Below are 21697 nucleotides of genomic sequence, written 5' to 3'. Positions count from 1 at the left end.
AGCATATACACGTATATTGATACGAGCCCTGATGTTTCAAAAATTAAACACTCCTTCAAATAAGCCTGTGATAGTTCAAACTGATGCACGTACGGAGCTCAGTCTATTGTGATAATCAAGAAAAGTCCAACCTATTAATTATTCTTAGCTTTGCCCTAGACGCTACTTTGAAAATGGAAAACTACCTTTGAAACCAAGCAGAGGACCAAATTTGTCATGTTTTAACTTTTAACAATTGGAGGGAGCTCTGTGTCTGATTTTGTAGTTTAAGATTGAAATTGGACTATTGCGATAGTTGTAGGGTACGTTTTGACTTGTGTACGTGGTCTTTATCATAGAGAATCGTGAGACTTGCAACCCTACTAAGTTTTTCGATCATATATATGAAAATTTCATGTTGCTGCTAATACTGCATTACCAAAGAAATTGAGAGTCAAAGCATTGCTGAATGACATTGCAACTTCTCTCAACTGAATAAATTACAGCAACATAAATAATAAGAGAAATTTTAGAGTGCTTCATCATAGCTGCCAGCATGACAGTGATTGTATTTAAGAAAGAACTGGTACGAACTAGAATATAATATTGAGCATAGTCAAGGATATGCAGATCTATGGATATAAGTCCTGGTGTGCCACCAATTAGACACTCCTTGGAATTAGCCTCTAATAGTCCTAATTGATGCCTGTACAATGTTCAATCAATCATGATAATCTAGAAAATCCAACCTCTAATCATCCTTGGCCTTGTCCTGCATGCTGCTAGCTGGTCTGGCTCAGCAAGAAAAAACAGTGCTTCACTTGGAGAGCTACTACGTGATTCAAATCTGTTACATTTGAATCACTGCTTGTCACCTACAAAAGTAATTAATAATATTTCCCCTGACATTTTGTGTTTTCAAATGGGGAATTTCTAGGCTTATGTTAGTTACTATCACAAATGCTGGTAATTTGTTTGCTGAGAATGATGTCGTTGGCAGTTTATTAAAGCTGCTAGGAAAGGCAAAAAAAAAAAAAAACTTAATAAGCTATCGGTCCTTGAGAAAAATGCTAATAAGGACTGCTGAAACTATTCGTCACTCAAAGAATAAGTGTAAAAAAAAGTAGCGTTACCATGCTACTTCTCATTATCCTTCTCTCCAGCACCGTACATCTCTCCCCGTACCAGGTTTGCCAATGCCCTTCTCCTCCGCCTCTCTGCGCTGCCCCTCCCCTACAAGGCTACCATGCGAGGAAGGACAGAAGTGCAAGTTTGTGTGTACTGCAGGGAGTAGATAGTAGAACCACCCATATGTATACTTATTACTCTGTAGTACTACTTTTGAAAATATCTCAAACGTCAACTAATTAACGTTAGAAGTTGCTTTTACGTGTGTGATGGCACATACATGAGACAGTGAACATTGGAACGAATAGATAAAAAATGAATGTATTGCTGGCGCCATCTAGCGGTAACAGTGTGTACATGTCAAATGCATCACTAGTGCGTACGTATGTAGGAGTGGTAAAGGGTCCTCTAATTTAGCCTAGCAAATTTAAGGATCGGACTCAATAAAAGCCGAACCGTGATAATATATAATTTTAAGCTAAAAATTAGTAGGGCTGGATTGCAAAGAAGACATGAGGGTCACGATCCATTATCTTGTGGTTGATCTCTGAGCTAGCCGATTTACCAACCTTGTCGTGCAGTAGGGACATCTATTAGGCCAGCTAGTAACGTGAGCAGGGACGTCTAACGTGGAAAGGCTAGCTCCAAGCCTCCAAGCAGAGCTGATCTGTTGCAGTGCCGCACAGCTCTAGAAACGGCCTGCACGCCCAAGCCAGGCCACTAACCCCCTGTGAGACATGAGCCGCCGGCCAAAGTTCCGCATCACGTCGCTGCCATCTCTCCCCTGCTTGGTTCTGTTCTTCCCTCACGGAAGGTTCGCTCCTCGTCTCTGCAAGAACTGGAAGATCGAACTGGAGCCGGTAAATCGTGGACCCTAAGAGGATCAAGGTGAGTAATTCGAACGCTACAGTGTCGATTTGTCCGCAAGTTTGAATTGTGAACATCTAGGATTGCTTTGCATGGTGGGTAGGGCAATGATGAATATATTTAGATTCTTGCACGAATTTGTCATCCTACTTCCAAGATTTAGTTTCATCAGTAACTGTAGTAATTAATACATCCTTTTCAGTTCTTCTAGTAAGTCAGTCCACTTAGTCATACTTCATTAGATAAATCGAAGAGTTCGATATTCCTGCAATTAAATCAATTCGGTATATGTGATCTAGACACCTCACGTACTTATGTCATGGTTGCCCCATATGGCCCTTCTTTCTTTGCTGAACCTTCTAACTGCTGGTAAATTAGTGATAGCATTTAGAAAGATGAACAAAATTAAGCTATCAACTGACGGTGACAGCTTTTGAATGTTGCAATTTTTTTTGTGATATTTTGAAATTATGTGCGTCCCTCTACTGAATGCTTGTATTATTGCTACACTTATTGTGAGGATCAACATAATTTAAGTGGAGTCTTTTTACTCTGAATTGCTCAGTTATGCTGTCTAATAATTGTTCCCTTTGATAGCTTTGTTTTTTCTGTCCGATAAGTGTTTAACCGATGGCACTATAATACTCCATGTTTTACTGTCTCGTATGTATTAAACTGATGGCAATGACATTATAATTATAATGGTGTTCCAGAAGTGTATCAGAGGTGCTGGAGCACAATCACATGATGATATTGCCAACTGAAGATGTCAACTTACAGTGAGCATTTTTAATATGCAACTCTGAAGGAGTCAACTGATCGTGCTTGCATTATGAAAGATGGAAGCTTTTTGTGGTACTTTGAACTTTTGTAAATAACTCTATTGAATGTGATGTGTTTGTGTTAAAGCTGTTGTACAACAAAAATTAAAGTGGATGTTAGTCATCGTATTACTATGAATGGTTGTGTCATGTGGCAAAACAGTTCAGGACTTGTGGTCCACTTGGTTACTAGCATCTGATTTACTGTGACGATCGTTCCATTTTACTCTGAACGGTCATGTCATGAACTCATATTTCCTTTGAAGGCTTTGTGTGCGAAACGATGCAGCACAACTAATAAGACCATCTTTTTAATATCTGAATTGTTGAACTGATGGCACTAATCAGGTCATTGTTCGGCACTATACTGATGGCACTAATCAGGCCATTGTTATGCACTATATGATGGCACTAATCAGGCCATTGTTCAGCAAGATTGTAGGATTGCATTTCATTCTTGCAGGTTGGACATAGCTACAAGGATATGTTGTCCTTAAGAGAGCAAGAACAACAGCGTCATGCACTCACCGCAGCTCCACATGAGACGGATGACATGGCGTACAAAGATATTTTACTCGGTCAAAACTACCTCCACGTAGGAAAAATTGGGTTGGAATCCCGATTGAGGATTAAAATTAATCCGATTTAAATAGGAGAAGGGAGTAAATTAAGCTAATATTTTGTTGAAGGGTTTGGTGGCGAGACTCAGGGCTCGACTGGCCCAACTTGTTATCTCCATGAAGCCGAACTCTCAGAGGTTCTCAATTAGCGTCGTGATTATGGTTTCCGCTCCCGAGATTATGGTTTCCACTGTCATTTCCTGAAGACGACTCTCAATCGCCGCACGCAGGGACCCCTTGTCTTTCCTCGCTCCATGTTGGTCTCCCGCGCCATCGCCGGCGATGGCGCCGGCGTCGCTGCTGCCGCACGATGGGCGCGCGCCCTGCACGCACGTGATGTGGAGGTCCACCTTGCACGGCCCGCAGCGGTAGACCCACACGTAGCAGGGCCTGCGGCACGCCGCGCACGTCCCCACCGCGGGCACCGCCGTTAGGGCGTGGCCCGGGTGCAGGTCGCTGCGCGCTGTCTGCGGCAGCCGCGAGCACCGCGGGTGCACGGCGAACCCGCACGGCGCGCAGCGGTAGACGAAGGTGCCCGCGGCGACATCCTCGCGGCATATGTCGCAGCACGAGGCGGCGGCGGCGCGGGGGAGAGGGTGAGGTCGTGCCACGGGTGCGCGAAGAAGCAGCACAGCGTCTCCCGGTACTTGGCGCAGTCCTCGTGCACGTCGAAGTCGCAGGGGCGGCAGCTGTATCCGGTGCCGGTGCTGATCCTGTCGCCGCACAGGTCGCACCAGCGCGGCAGGGTGTAGGAGGTGAGGTTGAGCTCGTGGGCGGGGTGGGCGAAGTGAGCTACCGACCTTGCTGCCATGGTAAATTGGGAATGGGAGTGCGGTCAGTACTGATTCGCTCTCTCTCGGCTGGGTGCCCAGTGCAACTTTGTAAAGGATGATATAAGCTAGCCCTGTGTGCTCAACCTACACATGTCGTCAGCGTGTATAGGTCGGCATCTCCGCGTCCGCTGGCGCGGGGCTGCACGCGCCCTTGACCGCACCGGACCCGTAAGTCTTCGTCGCCGTGCATCTCCCGTTCCGTCCCACTCCGTTTTCCACGGCTACGCTCCCGATACGGTTTCGGCTACGAGCTGCCAGAAACAACGCTGTCACCTGCCAGCCTGCCAAAAACCCTTGGACAATCTTTCTCTGAATTCCGTTTTATCAGTTTGGCGCTCTGAGGTTAAGAATCGGGACAACAGCTAGAAAAAGAGACGTAACAAAATCCAATGGCTAAAAGTTGCAGCATGAAACTGCTCAGAAATGAGCATGCAAAGTTGGCCGGCCGCTCAGGTCAGGGGAAGCCGTTCTCATCTTCCAGGCTACCGGTCACTGCACGACTCTACTTTCTGCTTCCAGTGTATGCATGACCCCCTAATTTTTACGGCCGCACAAATTCATTCAACTGCAGTACTGCATCTGCATCCAATCGAAAAGGCAAGGGCCTTGTTTATTTTCGGAGTGAAAGCTTCTACATTGTAACTCTTCTCAACTAACGAAAGGAACATAACTAAATTAACACCAGATCATATAGGAGCCAGCATGCATGACATGCATGACAGTGATACTCCCTCCGATTCGGTATATTTCCAAAAAAATTCTCTCAATCCAACATTCCATCCACTTAATGGTTGTCTCGGATCTGATGTGTGACTTTTTATTCTTCTAACCGAGATTGGCTACATGGGCATCAAGAAGTCCAGACCTTAATATATCGCTTGTTTACGAGGACTAGTTAATGGTATCAATAAATGGATGATAAGTAGGATGATAGGTAGAATTGTGTCCCTTGGTCATTGTGCCAAGAGGAAATAGTACTATCAAAAGAGAATGGAGGGAGTAGTATCTAGGACTGTTTGTTTGAGTTTCCTAGCAGCTTCTTAGAGTGAAAAGCCAGAAGCTCAAGTAAACAGCAGATTTCTCGTGCAGCTTCCGAAAAGCGAGATGCTCAGAAAAGCCGAGTTTATATGCGAAGCTAAAAAGCTCAGTTTTCTGAACTTTCCGTAACTTTTTGAGCTCAGAAAGGTAAACACGTTTTCTAAAAGGTAGGGTTGACTTTTCAGAACCAAAAAGCTAGCAACAGCTTTTCAGAAAAGCTCAAAAGTTGCAGGTTAAACAAATAGGCTCTTAAGATAGGACTAGTACGAATGAGAATATAATATTGAGCATAGTCAAGCATATACACGTATATTGATACGAGCCCTGATGTTTCAAAAATTAGACCCTCCTTCAAATAAGCCTGTGATAGTTCAAACTGATGCACGTACGGAGCTCAGTCTATTGTGATAATCAAGAAAAGTCCAACCTATTAATTATTCTTAGCTTTGCCCTAGACGCTACTTTGAAAATGGAAAACTACCTTTGAAACCAAGCAGAGGACCAAATTTGTCATGTTTTAACTTTTAACAATTGGAGGGAGCTCTGTGTCTGATTTTGTAGTTTAAGATTGAAATTGGACTATTGCGATAGTTGTAGGGTACGTTTTGACTTGTGTACGTGGTCTTTATCATAGAGAATCGTGAGACTTGCAACCCTACTAAGTTTTTCGATCATATATATGAAAATTTCATGTTGCTGCTAATACTGCATTACCAAAGAAATTGAGAGTCAAAGCATTGCTGAATGACATTGCAACTTCTCTCAACTGAATAAATTACAGCAACATAAATAATAAGAGAAATTTTAGAGTGCTTCGTCATAGCTGCCAGCATGACAGTGATTGTATTTAAGAAAGAACTGGTACGAACTAGAATATAATATTGAGCATAGTCAAGGATATGCAGATCTATGGATATAAGTCCTGGTGTGCCAGCAATTAGACACTCCTTGGAATTAGCCTCTAATAGTCCTAATTGATGCCTGTACAATGTTCAATCAATCATGATAATCTAGAAAATCCAACCTCTAATCATCCTTGGCCTTGTCCTGCATGCTGCTAGCTGGTCTGGCTCAGCAAGAAAAAACAGTGCTTCACTTGGAGAGGTACTACGTGATTCAAATCTGTTACATTTGAATCACTGCTTGTCACCTACAAAAGTAATTAATAATATTTCCCCTGACATTTTGTGTTTTCAAATGGGGAATTTCTAGGCTTATGTTAGTTACTATCACAAATGCTGGTAATTTGTTTGCTGAGAATGATGTCGTTGGCAGTTTATTAAAGCTGCTAGGAAAGGCAAAAAAAAAAAACTTAATAAGCTATCGGTCCTTGAGAAAAATGCTAATAAGGACTGCTGAAACTATTCGTCACTCAAAGAATAAGTGTAAAAAAAAGTAGCGTTACCATGCTACTTCTCATTATCCTTCTCTCCAGCACCGTACATCTCTCCCCGTACCAGGTTTGCCAATGCCCTTCTCCTCCGCCTCTCTGCGCTGCCCCTCCCCTACAAGGCTACCATGCGAGGAAGGATAGAAGTGCAAGTTTGTGTGTACTGCAGGGAGTAGATAGTAGAACCACCCATATGTATACTTATTACTCTGTAGTACTACTTTTGAAAATATCTCAAACGTCAACTAATTAACGTTAGAAGTTGCTTTTACGTGTGTGATGGCACATACATGAGACAGTGAACATTGGAACGAATAGATAAAAAAATGAATGTATTGCTGGCGCCATCTAGCGGTAACAGTGTGTACATGTCAAATGCATCACTAGTGCGTACGTATGTAGGAGTGGTAAAGGGTCCTCTAATTTAGCCTAGCAAATTTAAGGATCGGACTCAATAAAAGCCGAACCGTGATAATATATAATTTTAAGCTAAAAATTAGTAGGGCTGGATTGCAAAGAAGACATGAGGGTCACGATCCATTATCTTGTGGTTGATCTCTGAGCTAGCCGATTTACCAACCTTGTCGTGCAGTAGGGACATCTATTAGGCCAGCTAGTAACGTGAGCAGGGACGTCTAACGTGGAAAGGCTAGCTCCAAGCCTCCAAGCAGAGCTGATCTGTTGCAGTGCCGCACAGCTCTAGAAACGGCCTGCACGCCCAAGCCAGGCCACTAACCCCCTGTGAGACATGAGCCGCCGGCCAAAGTTCCGCATCACGTCGCTGCCATCTCTCCCCTGCTTGGTTCTGTTCTTCCCTCACGGAAGGTTCGCTCCTCGTCTCTGCAAGAACTGGAAGATCGAACCGGAGCCGGTAAATCGTGGACCCTAAGAGGATCAAGGTGAGTAATTCGAACGCTACAGTGTCGATTTGTCCGCAAGTTTGAATTGTGAACATCTAGGATTGCTTTGCATGGTGGGTAGGGCAATGATGAATATATTTAGATTCTTGCACGAATTTGTCATCCTACTTCCAAGATTTAGTTTCATCAGTAACTGTAGTAATTAATACATCCTTTTCAGTTCTTCTAGTAAGTCAGTCCACTTAGTCATACTTCATTAGATAAATCGAAGAGTTCGATATTCCTGCAATTAAATCAATTCGGTATATGTGATCTAGACACCTCACGTACTTATGTCATGGTTGCCCCATATGGCCCTTCTTTCTTTGCTGAACCTTCTAACTGCTGGTAAATTAGTGATAGCATTTAGAAAGATGAACAAAATTAAGCTATCAACTGACGGTGACAGCTTTTGAATGTTGCAATTTTTTTTGTGATATTTTGAAATTATGTGCGTCCCTCTACTGAATGCTTGTATTATTGCTACACTTATTGTGAGGATCAACATAATTTAAGTGGAGTCTTTTTACTCTGAATTGCTCAGTTATGCTGTCTAATAATTGTTCCCTTTGATAGCTTTGTTTTTTCTGTCCGATAAGTGTTTAACCGATGGCACTATAATACTCCATGTTTTACTGTCTCGTATGTATTAAACTGATGGCAATGACATTATAATTATAATGGTGTTCCAGAAGTGTATCAGAGGTGCTGGAGCACAATCACATGATGATATTGCCAACTGAAGATGTCAACTTACAGTGAGCATTTTTAATATGCAACTCTGAAGGAGTCAACTGATCGTGCTTGCATTATGAAAGATGGAAGCTTTTTGTGGTACTTTGAACTTTTGTAAATAACTCTATTGAATGTGATGTGTTTGTGTTAAAGCTGTTGTACAACAAAAATTAAAGTGGATGTTAGTCATCGTATTACTATGAATGGTTGTGTCATGTGGCAAAACAGTTCAGGACTTGTGGTCCACTTGGTTACTAGCATCTGATTTACTGTGACGATCGTTCCATTTTACTCTGAACGGTCATGTCATGAACTCATATTTCCTTTGAAGGCTTTGTGTGCGAAACGATGCAGCACAACTAATAAGACCATCTTTTTAATATCTGAATTGTTGAACTGATGGCACTAATCAGGTCATTGTTCGGCACTATACTGATGGCACTAATCAGGCCATTGTTATGCACTATATGATGGCACTAATCAGGCCATTGTTCAGCAAGATTGTAGGATTGCATTTCATTCTTGCAGGTTGGACATAGCTACAAGGATATGTTGTCCTTAAGAGAGCAAGAACAACAGCGTCATGCACTCACCGCAGCTCCACATGAGACGGATGACATGGCGTACAAAGATATTTTACTCGGTCAAAACTACCTCCACGTAGGAAAAATTGGGTTGGAATCCCGATTGAGGATTAAAATTAATCCGATTTAAATAGGAGAAGGGAGTAAATTAAGCTAATATTTTGTTGAAGGGTTTGGTGGCGAGACTCAGGGCTCGACTGGCCCAACTTGTTATCTCCATGAAGCCGAACTCTCAGAGGTTCTCAATTAGCGTCGTGATTATGGTTTCCGCTCCCGAGATTATGGTTTCCACTGTCATTTCCTGAAGACGACTCTCAATCGCCGCACGCAGGGACCCCTTGTCTTTCCTCGCTCCATGTTGGTCTCCCGCGCCATCGCCGGCGATGGCGCCGGCGTCGCTGCTGCCGCACGATGGGCGCGCGCCCTGCACGCACGTGATGTGGAGGTCCACCTTCCACGGCCCGCAGCGGTAGACCCACACGTAGCAGGGCCTGCGGCACGCCGCGCACGTCCCCACCGCGGGCACCGCCGTTAGGGCGTGGCCCGGGTGCAGGTCGCTGCGCGCTGTCTGCGGCAGCCGCGAGCACCGCGGGTGCACGGCGAACCCGCACGGCGCGCAGCGGTAGACGAAGGTGCCCGCGGCGACATCCTCGCGGCATATGTCGCAGCACGAGGCGGCGGCGGCGCGGGAGAGGGTGAGGTCGTGCCACGGGTGCGCGAAGAAGCAGCACAGCGTCTCCCGGTACTTGGCGCAGTCCTCGTGCACGTCGAAGTCGCAGGGGCGGCAGCTGTATCCGGTGCCGGTGCTGATCCTGTCGCCGCACAGGTCGCACCAGCGCGGCAGGGTGTAGGAGGTGAGGTTGAGCTCGTGGGCGGGGTGGGCGAAGTGAGCTACCGACCTTGCTGCCATGGTAAATTGGGAATGGGAGTGCGGTCAGTACTGATTCGCTCTCTCTCGGCTGGGTGCCCAGTGCAACTTTGTAAAGGATGATATAAGCTAGCCCTGTGTGCTCAACCTACACATGTCGTCAGCGTGTATAGGTCGGCATCTCCGCGTCCGCTGGCGCGGGGCTGCACGCGCCCTTGACCGCACCGGACCCGTAAGTCTTCGTCGCCGTGCATCTCCCGTTCCGTCCCACTCCGTTTTCCACGGCTACGCTCCCGATACGGTTTCGGCTACGAGCTGCCAGAAACAACGCTGTCACCTGCCAGCCTGCCAAAAACCCTTGGACAATCTTTCTCTGAATTCCGTTTTATCAGTTTGGCGCTCTGAGGTTAAGAATCGGGACAACAGCTAGAAAAAGAGACGTAACAAAATCCAATGGCTAAAAGTTGCAGCATGAAACTGCTCAGAAATGAGCATGCAAAGTTGGCCGGCCGCTCAGGTCAGGGGAAGCCGTTCTCATCTTCCAGGCTACCGGTCACTGCACGACTCTACTTTCTGCTTCCAGTGTATGCATGACCCCCTAATTTTTACGGCCGCACAAATTCATTCAACTGCAGTACTGCATCTGCATCCAATCGAAAAGGCAAGGGCCTTGTTTATTTTCGGAGTGAAAGCTTCTACATTGTAACTCTTCTCAACTAACGAAAGGAACATAACTAAATTAACACCAGATCATATAGGAGCCAGCATGCATGACATGCATGACAGTGATACTCCCTCCGATTCGGTATATTTCCAAAAAAATTCTCTCAATCCAACATTCCATCCACTTAATGGTTGTCTCGGATCTGATGTGTGACTTTTTATTCTTCTAACCGAGATTGGCTACATGGGCATCAAGAAGTCCAGACCTTAATATATCGCTTGTTTACGAGGACTAGTTAATGGTATCAATAAATGGATGATAAGTAGGATGATAGGTAGAATTGTGTCCCTTGGTCATTGTGCCAAGAGGAAATAGTACTATCAAAAGAGAATGGAGGGAGTAGTATCTAGGACTGTTTGTTTGAGTTTCCTAGCAGCTTCTTAGAGTGAAAAGCCAGAAGCTCAAGTAAACAGCAGATTTCTCGTGCAGCTTCCGAAAAGCGAGATGCTCAGAAAAGCCGAGTTTATATGCGAAGCTAAAAAGCTCAGTTTTCTGAACTTTCCGTAACTTTTTGAGCTCAGAAAGGTAAACACGTTTTCTAAAAGGTAGGGTTGACTTTTCAGAACCAAAAAGCTAGCAACAGCTTTTCAGAAAAGCTCAAAAGTTGCAGGTTAAACAAATAGGCTCTTAAGATAGGACTAGTACGAATGAGAATATAATATTGAGCATAGTCAAGCATATACACGTATATTGATACGAGCCCTGATGTTTCAAAAATTAGACCCTCCTTCAAATAAGCCTGTGATAGTTCAAACTGATGCACGTACGGAGCTCAGTCTATTGTGATAATCAAGAAAAGTCCAACCTATTAATTATTCTTAGCTTTGCCCTAGACGCTACTTTGAAAATGGAAAACTACCTTTGAAACCAAGCAGAGGACCAAATTTGTCATGTTTTAACTTTTAACAATTGGAGGGAGCTCTGTGTCTGATTTTGTAGTTTAAGATTGAAATTGGACTATTGCGATAGTTGTAGGGTACGTTTTGACTTGTGTACGTGGTCTTTATCATAGAGAATCGTGAGACTTGCAACCCTACTAAGTTTTTCGATCATATATATGAAAATTTCATGTTGCTGCTAATACTGCATTACCAAAGAAATTGAGAGTCAAAGCATTGCTGAATGACATTGCAACTTCTCTCAACTGAATAAATTACAGCAACATAAATAATAAGAGAAATTTTAGAGTGCTTCGTCATAGCTGCCAGCATGACAGTGATTGTATTTAAGAAAGAACTGGTACGAACTAGAATATAATATTGAGCATAGTCAAGGATATGCAGATCTATGGATATAAGTCCTGGTGTGCCAGCAATTAGACACTCCTTGGAATTAGCCTCTAATAGTCCTAATTGATGCCTGTACAATGTTCAATCAATCATGATAATCTAGAAAATCCAACCTCTAATCATCCTTGGCCTTGTCCTGCATGCTGCTAGCTGGTCTGGCTCAGCAAGAAAAAACAGTGCTTCACTTGGAGAGGTACTACGTGATTCAAATCTGTTACATTTGAATCACTGCTTGTCACCTACAAAAGTAATTAATAATATTTCCCCTGACATTTTGTGTTTTCAAATGGGGAATTTCTAGGCTTATGTTAGTTACTATCACAAATGCTGGTAATTTGTTTGCTGAGAATGATGTCGTTGGCAGTTTATTAAAGCTGCTAGGAAAGGCAAAAAAAAAAAAAACTTAATAAGCTATCGGTCCTTGAGAAAAATGCTAATAAGGACTGCTGAAACTATTCGTCACTCAAAGAATAAGTGTAAAAAAAAGTAGCGTTACCATGCTACTTCTCATTATCCTTCTCTCCAGCACCGTACATCTCTCCCCGTACCAGGTTTGCCAATGCCCTTCTCCTCCGCCTCTCTGCGCTGCCCCTCCCCTACAAGGCTACCATGCGAGGAAGGACAGAAGTGCAAGTTTGTGTGTACTGCAGGGAGTAGATAGTAGAACCACCCATATGTATACTTATTACTCTGTAGTACTACTTTTGAAAATATCTCAAACGTCAACTAATTAACGTTAGAAGTTGCTTTTACGTGTGTGATGGCACATACATGAGACAGTGAACATTGGAACGAATAGATAAAAAAATGAATGTATTGCTGGCGCCATCTAGCGGTAACAGTGTGTACATGTCAAATGCATCACTAGTGCGTACGTATGTAGGAGTGGTAAAGGGTCCTCTAATTTAGCCTAGCAAATTTAAGGATCGGACTCAATAAAAGCCGAACCGTGATAATATATAATTTTAAGCTAAAAATTAGTAGGGCTGGATTGCAAAGAAGACATGAGGGTCACGATCCATTATCTTGTGGTTGATCTCTGAGCTAGCCGATTTACCAACCTTGTCGTGCAGTAGGGACATCTATTAGGCCAGCTAGTAACGTGAGCAGGGACGTCTAACGTGGAAAGGCTAGCTCCAAGCCTCCAAGCAGAGCTGATTTGTTGCAGTGCCGCACAGCTCTAGAAACGGCCTGCACGCCCAAGCCAGGCCACTAACCCCCTGTGAGACATGAGCCGCCGGCCAAAGTTCCGCATCACGTCGCTGCCATCTCTCCCCTGCTTGGTTCTGTTCTTCCCTCACGGAAGGTTCGCTCCTCGTCTCTGCAAGAACTGGAAGATCGAACCGGAGCCGGTAAATCGTGGACCCTAAGAGGATCAAGGTGAGTAATTCGAACGCTACAGTGTCGATTTGTCCGCAAGTTTGAATTGTGAACATCTAGGATTGCTTTGCATGGTGGGTAGGGCAATGATGAATATATTTAGATTCTTGCACGAATTTGTCATCCTACTTCCAAGATTTAGTTTCATCAGTAACTGTAGTAATTAATACATCCTTTTCAGTTCTTCTAGTAAGTCAGTCCACTTAGTCATACTTCATTAGATAAATCGAAGAGTTCGATATTCCTGCAATTAAATCAATTCGGTATATGTGATCTAGACACCTCACGTACTTATGTCATGGTTGCCCCATATGGCCCTTCTTTCTTTGCTGAACCTTCTAACTGCTGGTAAATTAGTGATAGCATTTAGAAAGATGAACAAAATTAAGCTATCAACTGACGGTGACAGCTTTTGAATGTTGCAATTTTTTTTGTGATATTTTGAAATTATGTGCGTCCCTCTACTGAATGCTTGTATTATTGCTACACTTATTGTGAGGATCAACATAATTTAAGTGGAGTCTTTTTACTCTGAATTGCTCAGTTATGCTGTCTAATAATTGTTCCCTTTGATAGCTTTGTTTTTTCTGTCCGATAAGTGTTTAACCGATGGCACTATAATACTCCATGTTTTACTGTCTCGTATGTATTAAACTGATGGCAATGACATTATAATTATAATGGTGTTCCAGAAGTGTATCAGAGGTGCTGGAGCACAATCACATGATGATATTGCCAACTGAAGATGTCAACTTACAGTGAGCATTTTTAATATGCAACTCTGAAGGAGTCAACTGATCGTGCTTGCATTATGAAAGATGGAAGCTTTTTGTGGTACTTTGAACTTTTGTAAATAACTCTATTGAATGTGATGTGTTTGTGTTAAAGCTGTTGTACAACAAAAATTAAAGTGGATGTTAGTCATCGTATTACTATGAATGGTTGTGTCATGTGGCAAAACAGTTCAGGACTTGTGGTCCACTTGGTTACTAGCATCTGATTTACTGTGACGATCGTTCCATTTTACTCTGAACGGTCATGTCATGAACTCATATTTCCTTTGAAGGCTTTGTGTGCGAAACGATGCAGCACAACTAATAAGACCATCTTTTTAATATCTGAATTGTTGAACTGATGGCACTAATCAGGTCATTGTTCGGCACTATACTGATGGCACTAATCAGGCCATTGTTATGCACTATATGATGGCACTAATCAGGCCATTGTTCAGCAAGATTGTAGGATTGCATTTCATTCTTGCAGGTTGGACATAGCTACAAGGATATGTTGTCCTTAAGAGAGCAAGAACAACAGCGTCATGCACTCACCGCAGCTCCACATGAGACGGATGACATGGCGTACAAAGATATTTTACTCGGTAAAAACTACCTCCACGTAGGAAAAATTGGGTTGGAATCCCGATTGAGGATTAAAATTAATCCGATTTAAATAGGAGAAGGGAGTAAATTAAGCTAATATTTTGTTGAAGGGTTTGGTGGCGAGACTCAGGGCTCGACTGGCCCAACTTGTTATCTCCATGAAGCCGAACTCTCAGAGGTTCTCAATTAGCGTCGTGATTATGGTTTCCGCTCCCGAGATTATGGTTTCCACTGTCATTTCCTGAAGACGACTCTCAATCGCCGCACGCAGGGACCCCTTGTCTTTCCTCGCTCCATGTTGGTCTCCCGCGCCATCGCCGGCGATGGCGCCGGCGTCGCTGCTGCCGCACGATGGGCGCGCGCCCTGCACGCACGTGATGTGGAGGTCCACCTTGCACGGCCCGCAGCGGTAGACCCACACGTAGCAGGGCCTGCGGCACGCCGCGCACGTCCCCACCGCGGGCACCGCCGTTAGGGCGTGGCCCGGGTGCAGGTCGCTGCGCGCTGTCTGCGGCAGCCGCGAGCACCGCGGGTGCACGGCGAACCCGCACGGCGCGCAGCGGTAGACGAAGGTGCCCGCGGCGACATCCTCGCGGCATATGTCGCAGCACGAGGCGGCGGCGGCGCGGGAGAGGGTGAGGTCGTGCCACGGGTGCGCGAAGAAGCAGCACAGCGTCTCCCGGTACTTGGCGCAGTCCTCGTGCACGTCGAAGTCGCAGGGGCGGCAGCTGTATCCGGTGCCGGTGCTGATCCTGTCGCCGCACAGGTCGCACCAGCGCGGCAGGGTGTAGGAGGTGAGGTTGAGCTCGTGGGCGGGGTGGGCGAAGTGAGCTACCGACCTTGCTGCCATGGTAAATTGGGAATGGGAGTGCGGTCAGTACTGATTCGCTCTCTCTCGGCTGGGTGCCCAGTGCAACTTTGTAAAGGATGATATAAGCTAGCCCTGTGTGCTCAACCTACACATGTCGTCAGCGTGTATAGGTCGGCATCTCCGCGTCCGCTGGCGCGGGGCTGCACGCGCCCTTGACCGCACCGGACCCGTAAGTCTTCGTCGCCGTGCATCTCCCGTTCCGTCCCACTCCGTTTTCCACGGCTACGCTCCCGATACGGTTTCGGCTACGAGCTGTCAGAAACAACGCTGTCACCTGCCAGCCTGCCAAAAACCCTTGGACAATCTTTCTCTGAATTCCGTTTTATCAGTTTGGCGCTCTGAGGTTAAGAATCGGGACAACAGCTAGAAAAAGAGACGTAACAAAATCCAATGGCTAAAAGTTGCAGCATGAAACTGCTCAGAAATGAGCATGCAAAGTTGGCCGGCCGCTCAGGTCAGGGGAAGCCGTTCTCATCTTCCAGGCTACCGGTCACTGCACGACTCTACTTTCTGCTTCCAGTGTATGCATGACCCCCTAATTTTTACGGCCGCACAAATTCATTCAACTGCAGTACTGCATCTGCATCCAATCGAAAAGGCAAGGGCCTTGTTTATTTTCGGAGTGAAAGCTTCTACATTGTAACTCTTCTCAACTAACGAAAGGAACATAACTAAATTAACACCAGATCATATAGGAGCCAGCATGCATGACATGCATGACAGTGATACTCCCTCCGATTCGGTATATTTCCAAAAAAATTCTCTCAATCCAACATTCCATCCACTTAATGGTTGTCTCGGATCTGATGTGTGACTTTTTATTCTTCTAACCGAGATTGGCTACATGGGCATCAAGAAGTCCAGACCTTAATATATCGCTTGTTTACGAGGACTAGTTAATGGTATCAATAAATGGATGATAAGTAGGATGATAGGTAGAATCGTGTCCCTTGGTCATTGTGCCAAGAGGAAATAGTACTATCAAAAGAGAATGGAGGGAGTAGTATCTAGGACTGTTTGTTTGAGTTTCCTAGCAGCTTCTTAGAGTGAAAAGCCAGAAGCTCAAGTAAACAGCAGATTTCTCGTGCAGCTTCCGAAAAGCGAGATGCTCAGAAAAGCCGAGTTTATATGCGAAGCTAAAAAGCTCAGTTTTCTGAACTTTCCGTAACTTTTTGAGCTCAGAAAGGTAAACACGTTTTCTAAAAGGTAGGGTTGACTTTTCAGAACCAAAAAGCTAGCAACAGCTTTTCAGAAAAGCTCAAAAGTTGCAGGTTAAACAAATAGGCTCTTAAGATAGGACTAGTACGAATGAGAATATAATATTGAGCATAGTCAAGCATATACACGTATATTGATACGAGCCCTGATGTTTCAAAAATTAGACCCTCCTTCAAATAAGCCTGTGATAGTTCAAACTGATGCACGTACGGAGCTCAGTCTATTGTGATAATCAAGAAAAGTCCAACCTATTAATTATTCTTAGCTTTGCCCTAGACGCTACTTTGAAAATGGAAAACTACCTTTGAAACCAAGCAGAGGACCAAATTTGTCATGTTTTAACTTTTAACAATTGGAGGGAGCTCTGTGTCTGATTTTGTAGTTTAAGATTGAAATTGGACTATTGCGATAGTTGTAGGGTACGTTTTGACTTGTGTACGTGGTCTTTATCATAGAGAATCGTGAGACTTGCAACCCTACTAAGTTTTTCGATCATATATATGAAAATTTCATGTTGCTGCTAATACTGCATTACCAAAGAAATTGAGAGTCAAAGCATTGCTGAATGACATTGCAACTTCTCTCAACTGAATAAATTACAGCAACATAAATAATAAGAGAAATTTTAGAGTGCTTCGTCATAGCTGCCAGCATGACAGTGATTGTATTTAAGAAAGAACTGGTACGAACTAGAATATAATATTGAGCATAGTCAAGGATATGCAGATCTATGGATATAAGTCCTGGTGTGCCACCAATTAGACACTCCTTGGAATTAGCCTCTAATAGTCCTAATTGATGCCTGTACAATGTTCAATCAATCATGATAATCTAGAAAATCCAACCTCTAATCATCCTTGGCCTTGTCCTGCATGCTGCTAGCTGGTCTGGCTCAGCAAGAAAAAACAGTGCTTCACTTGGAGAGCTACTACGTGATTCAAATCTGTTACATTTGAATCACTGCTTGTCACCTACAAAAGTAATTAATAATATTTCCCCTGACATTTTGTGTTTTCAAATGGGGAATTTCTAGGCTTATGTTAGTTACTATCACAAATGCTGGTAATTTGTTTGCTGAGAATGATGTCGTTGGCAGTTTATTAAAGCTGCTAGGAAAGGCAAAAAAAAAAAAACTTAATAAGCTATCGGTCCTTGAGAAAAATGCTAATAAGGACTGCTGAAACTATTCGTCACTCAAAGAATAAGTGTAAAAAAAAATAGCGTTACCATGCTACTTCTCATTATCCTTCTCTCCAGCACCGTACATCTCTCCCCGTACCAGGTTTGCCAATGCCCTTCTCCTCCGCCTCTCTGCGCTGCCCCTCCCCTACAAGGCTACCATGCGAGGAAGGACAGAAGTGCAAGTTTGTGTGTACTGCAGGGAGTAGATAGTAGAACCACCCATATGTATACTTATTACTCTGTAGTACTACTTTTGAAAATATCTCAAACGTCAACTAATTAACGTTAGAAGTTGCTTTTACGTGTGTGATGGCACATACATGAGACAGTGAACATTGGAACGAATAGATAAAAAAATGAATGTATTGCTGGCGCCATCTAGCGGTAACAGTGTGTACATGTCAAATGCATCACTAGTGCGTACGTATGTAGGAGTGGTAAAGGGTCCTCTAATTTAGCCTAGCAAATTTAAGGATCGGACTCAATAAAAGCCGAACCGTGATAATATATAATTTTAAGCTAAAAATTAGTAGGGCTGGATTGCAAAGAAGACATGAGGGTCACGATCCATTATCTTGTGGTTGATCTCTGAGCTAGCCGATTTACCAACCTTGTCGTGCAGTAGGGACATCTATTAGGCCAGCTAGTAACGTGAGCAGGGACGTCTAACGTGGAAAGGCTAGCTCCAAGCCTCCAAGCAGAGCTGATCTGTTGCAGTGCCGCACAGCTCTAGAAACGGCCTGCACGCCCAAGCCAGGCCACTAACCCCCTGTGAGACATGAGCCGCCGGCCAAAGTTCCGCATCACGTCGCTGCCATCTCTCCCCTGCTTGGTTCTGTTCTTCCCTCACGGAAGGTTCGCTCCTCGTCTCTGCAAGAACTGGAAGATCGAACCGGAGCCGGTAAATCGTGGACCCTAAGAGGATCAAGGTGAGTAATTCGAACGCTACAGTGTCGATTTGTCCGCAAGTTTGAATTGTGAACATCTAGGATTGCTTTGCATGGTGGGTAGGGCAATGATGAATATATTTAGATTCTTGCACGAATTTGTCATCCTACTTCCAAGATTTAGTTTCATCAGTAACTGTAGTAATTAATACATCCTTTTCAGTTCTTCTAGTAAGTCAGTCCACTTAGTCATACTTCATTAGATAAATCGAAGAGTTCGATATTCCTGCAATTAAATCAATTCGGTATATGTGATCTAGACACCTCACGTACTTATGTCATGGTTGCCCCATATGGCCCTTCTTTCTTTGCTGAACCTTCTAACTGCTGGTAAATTAGTGATAGCATTTAGAAAGATGAACAAAATTAAGCTATCAACTGACGGTGACAGCTTTTGAATGTTGCAATTTTTTTTGTGATATTTTGAAATTATGTGCGTCCCTCTACTGAATGCTTGTATTATTGCTACACTTATTGTGAGGATCAACATAATTTAAGTGGAGTCTTTTTACTCTGAATTGCTCAGTTATGCTGTCTAATAATTGTTCCCTTTGATAGCTTTGTTTTTTCTGTCCGATAAGTGTTTAACCGATGGCACTATAATACTCCATGTTTTACTGTCTCGTATGTATTAAACTGATGGCAATGACATTATAATTATAATGGTGTTCCAGAAGTGTATCAGAGGTGCTGGAGCACAATCACATGATGATATTGCCAACTGAAGATGTCAACTTACAGTGAGCATTTTTAATATGCAACTCTGAAGGAGTCAACTGATCGTGCTTGCATTATGAAAGATGGAAGCTTTTTGTGGTACTTTGAACTTTTGTAAATAACTCTATTGAATGTGATGTGTTTGTGTTAAAGCTGTTGTACAACAAAAATTAAAGTGGATGTTAGTCATCGTATTACTATGAATGGTTGTGTCATGTGGCAAAACAGTTCAGGACTTGTGGTCCACTTGGTTACTAGCATCTGATTTACTGTGACGATCGTTCCATTTTACTCTGAACGGTCATGTCATGAACTCATATTTCCTTTGAAGGCTTTGTGTGCGAAACGATGCAGCACAACTAATAAGACCATCTTTTTAATATCTGAATTGTTGAACTGATGGCACTAATCAGGTCATTGTTCGGCACTATACTGATGGCACTAATCAGGCCATTGTTATGCACTATATGATGGCACTAATCAGGCCATTGTTCAGCAAGATTGTAGGATTGCATTTCATTCTTGCAGGTTGGACATAGCTACAAGGATATGTTGTCCTTAAGAGAGCAAGAACAACAGCGTCATGCACTCACCGCAGCTCCACATGAGACGGATGACATGGCGTACAAAGATATTTTACTCGGTCAAAACTACCTCCACGTAGGAAAAATTGGGTTGGAATCCCGATTGAGGATTAAAATTAATCCGATTTAAATAGGAGAAGGGAGTAAATTAAGCTAATATTTTGTTGAAGGGTTTGGTGGCGAGACTCAGGGCTCGACTGGCCCAACTTGTTATCTCCATGAAGCCGAACTCTCAGAGGTTCTCAATTAGCGTCGTGATTATGGTTTCCGCTCCCGAGATTATGGTTTCCACTGTCATTTCCTGAAGACGACTCTCAATCGCCGCACGCAGGGACCCCTTGTCTTTCCTCGCTCCATGTTGGTCTCCCGCGCCATCGCCGGCGATGGCGCCGGCGTCGCTGCTGCCGCACGATGGGCGCGCGCCCTGCACGCACGTGATGTGGAGGTCCACCTTGCACGGCCCGCAGCGGTAGACCCACACGTAGCAGGGCCTGCGGCACGCCGCGCACGTCCCCACCGCGGGCACCGCCGTTAGGGCGTGGCCCGGGTGCAGGTCGCTGCGCGCTGTCTGCGGCAGCCGCGAGCACCGCGGGTGCACGGCGAACCCGCACGGCGCGCAGCGGTAGACGAAGGTGCCCGCGGCGACATCCTCGCGGCATATGTCGCAGCACGAGGCGGCGGCGGCGCGGGAGAGGGTGAGGTCGTGCCACGGGTGCGCGAAGAAGCAGCACAGCGTCTCCCGGTACTTGGCGCAGTCCTCGTGCACGTCGAAGTCGCAGGGGCGGCAGCTGTATCCGGTGCCGGTGCTGATCCTGTCGCCGCACAGGTCGCACCAGCGCGGCAGGGTGTAGGAGGTGAGGTTGAGCTCGTGGGCGGGGTGGGCGAAGTGAGCTACCGACCTTGCTGCCATGGTAAATTGGGAATGGGAGTGCGGTCAGTACTGATTCGCTCTCTCTCGGCTGGGTGCCCAGTGCAACTTTGTAAAGGATGATATAAGCTAGCCCTGTGTGCTCAACCTACACATGTCGTCAGCGTGTATAGGTCGGCATCTCCGCGTCCGCTGGCGCGGGGCTGCACGCGCCCTTGACCGCACCGGACCCGTAAGTCTTCGTCGCCGTGCATCTCCCGTTCCGTCCCACTCCGTTTTCCACGGCTACGCTCCCGATACGGTTTCGGCTACGAGCTGCCAGAAACAACGCTGTCACCTGCCAGCCTGCCAAAAACCCTTGGACAATCTTTCTCTGAATTCCGTTTTATCAGTTTGGCGCTCTGAGGTTAAGAATCGGGACAACAGCTAGAAAAAGAGACGTAACAAAATCCAATGGCTAAAAGTTGCAGCATGAAACTGCTCAGAAATGAGCATGCAAAGTTGGCCGGCCGCTCAGGTCAGGGGAAGCCGTTCTCATCTTCCAGGCTACCGGTCACTGCACGACTCTACTTTCTGCTTCCAGTGTATGCATGACCCCCTAATTTTTACGGCCGCACAAATTCATTCAACTGCAGTACTGCATCTGCATCCAATCGAAAAGGCAAGGGCCTTGTTTATTTTCGGAGTGAAAGCTTCTACATTGTAACTCTTCTCAACTAACGAAAGGAACATAACTAAATTAACACCAGATCATATAGGAGCCAGCATGCATGACA

General features: G+C 44.8%; 4 protein-coding genes across 4 annotated transcripts; all 4 read right to left on the bottom strand.

The window, feature by feature from the left end:
* Nucleotides 1-3546: 3546 nt before the first annotated feature.
* LOC117856355 (protein VACUOLELESS GAMETOPHYTES) lies at nt 3547-4226 on the bottom strand. The gene is made up of 2 exons (XM_072293975.1): nt 3986-4226; nt 3547-3878 (listed from the first exon to the last, which is right to left on the bottom strand). Exons 1-2 carry the CDS (start codon nt 4224-4226, stop codon nt 3547-3549), a joined length of 573 nt encoding a protein of 190 aa, XP_072150076.1.
* A 4512-nt stretch (nt 4227-8738) lies between these two features.
* LOC117856354 (uncharacterized) lies at nt 8739-10653 on the bottom strand. Its single transcript, XM_072293583.1, has one exon. It carries the CDS (start codon nt 9802-9804, stop codon nt 9127-9129), a length of 678 nt encoding a protein of 225 aa, XP_072149684.1. The 5' UTR covers nt 9805-10653; the 3' UTR covers nt 8739-9126.
* Nucleotides 10654-14318: 3665 nt separating this feature from the next.
* Nucleotides 14319-15616, bottom strand: LOC140222976 (uncharacterized). The gene has a single exon (XM_072294207.1). The coding sequence runs from the start codon at nt 15382-15384 to the stop codon at nt 14707-14709; it is 678 nt and encodes a 225-aa protein (XP_072150308.1). The 5' UTR covers nt 15385-15616; the 3' UTR covers nt 14319-14706.
* A 4669-nt stretch (nt 15617-20285) lies between these two features.
* On the bottom strand, nt 20286-20963 carry LOC117856353 (uncharacterized). Its single transcript, XM_034738736.1, has one exon. The coding sequence runs from the start codon at nt 20961-20963 to the stop codon at nt 20286-20288; it is 678 nt and encodes a 225-aa protein (XP_034594627.1).
* Nucleotides 20964-21697: the final 734 nt, after the last annotated feature.

Source organism: Setaria viridis, chromosome 5, assembly GCF_005286985.2.
Source record: "Setaria viridis chromosome 5, Setaria_viridis_v4.0, whole genome shotgun sequence".
NCBI classification, from domain to species: domain Eukaryota; kingdom Viridiplantae; phylum Streptophyta; class Magnoliopsida; order Poales; family Poaceae; genus Setaria; species Setaria viridis.
Note: the sequence above shows the minus strand (reverse complement) of the source record. Positions and strands in the feature narration are given on the sequence as shown.

Excerpts from the sequence above, each read along its gene's own strand:
- LOC117856354 (XM_072293583.1), bottom strand. The coding sequence starts at position 9,804 with ATGGCAGCAAGGTCGGTAGCTCACTTCGCCCACCCCGCCCACGAGCTC.
- LOC117856353 (XM_034738736.1), bottom strand. The coding sequence starts at position 20,963 with ATGGCAGCAAGGTCGGTAGCTCACTTCGCCCACCCCGCCCACGAGCTC.
- LOC140222976 (XM_072294207.1), bottom strand. The coding sequence starts at position 15,384 with ATGGCAGCAAGGTCGGTAGCTCACTTCGCCCACCCCGCCCACGAGCTC.
- LOC117856355 (XM_072293975.1), bottom strand. The coding sequence starts at position 4,226 with ATGGCAGCAAGGTCGGTAGCTCACTTCGCCCACCCCGCCCACGAGCTC. Across the intron at positions 3,879-3,985 it reads CCCCGCGCCGCCGCCGCCTC|CGCGCAGCGACCTGCACCCG; the intron begins GTGCTGCGACAT and ends TGCCGCAGACAG.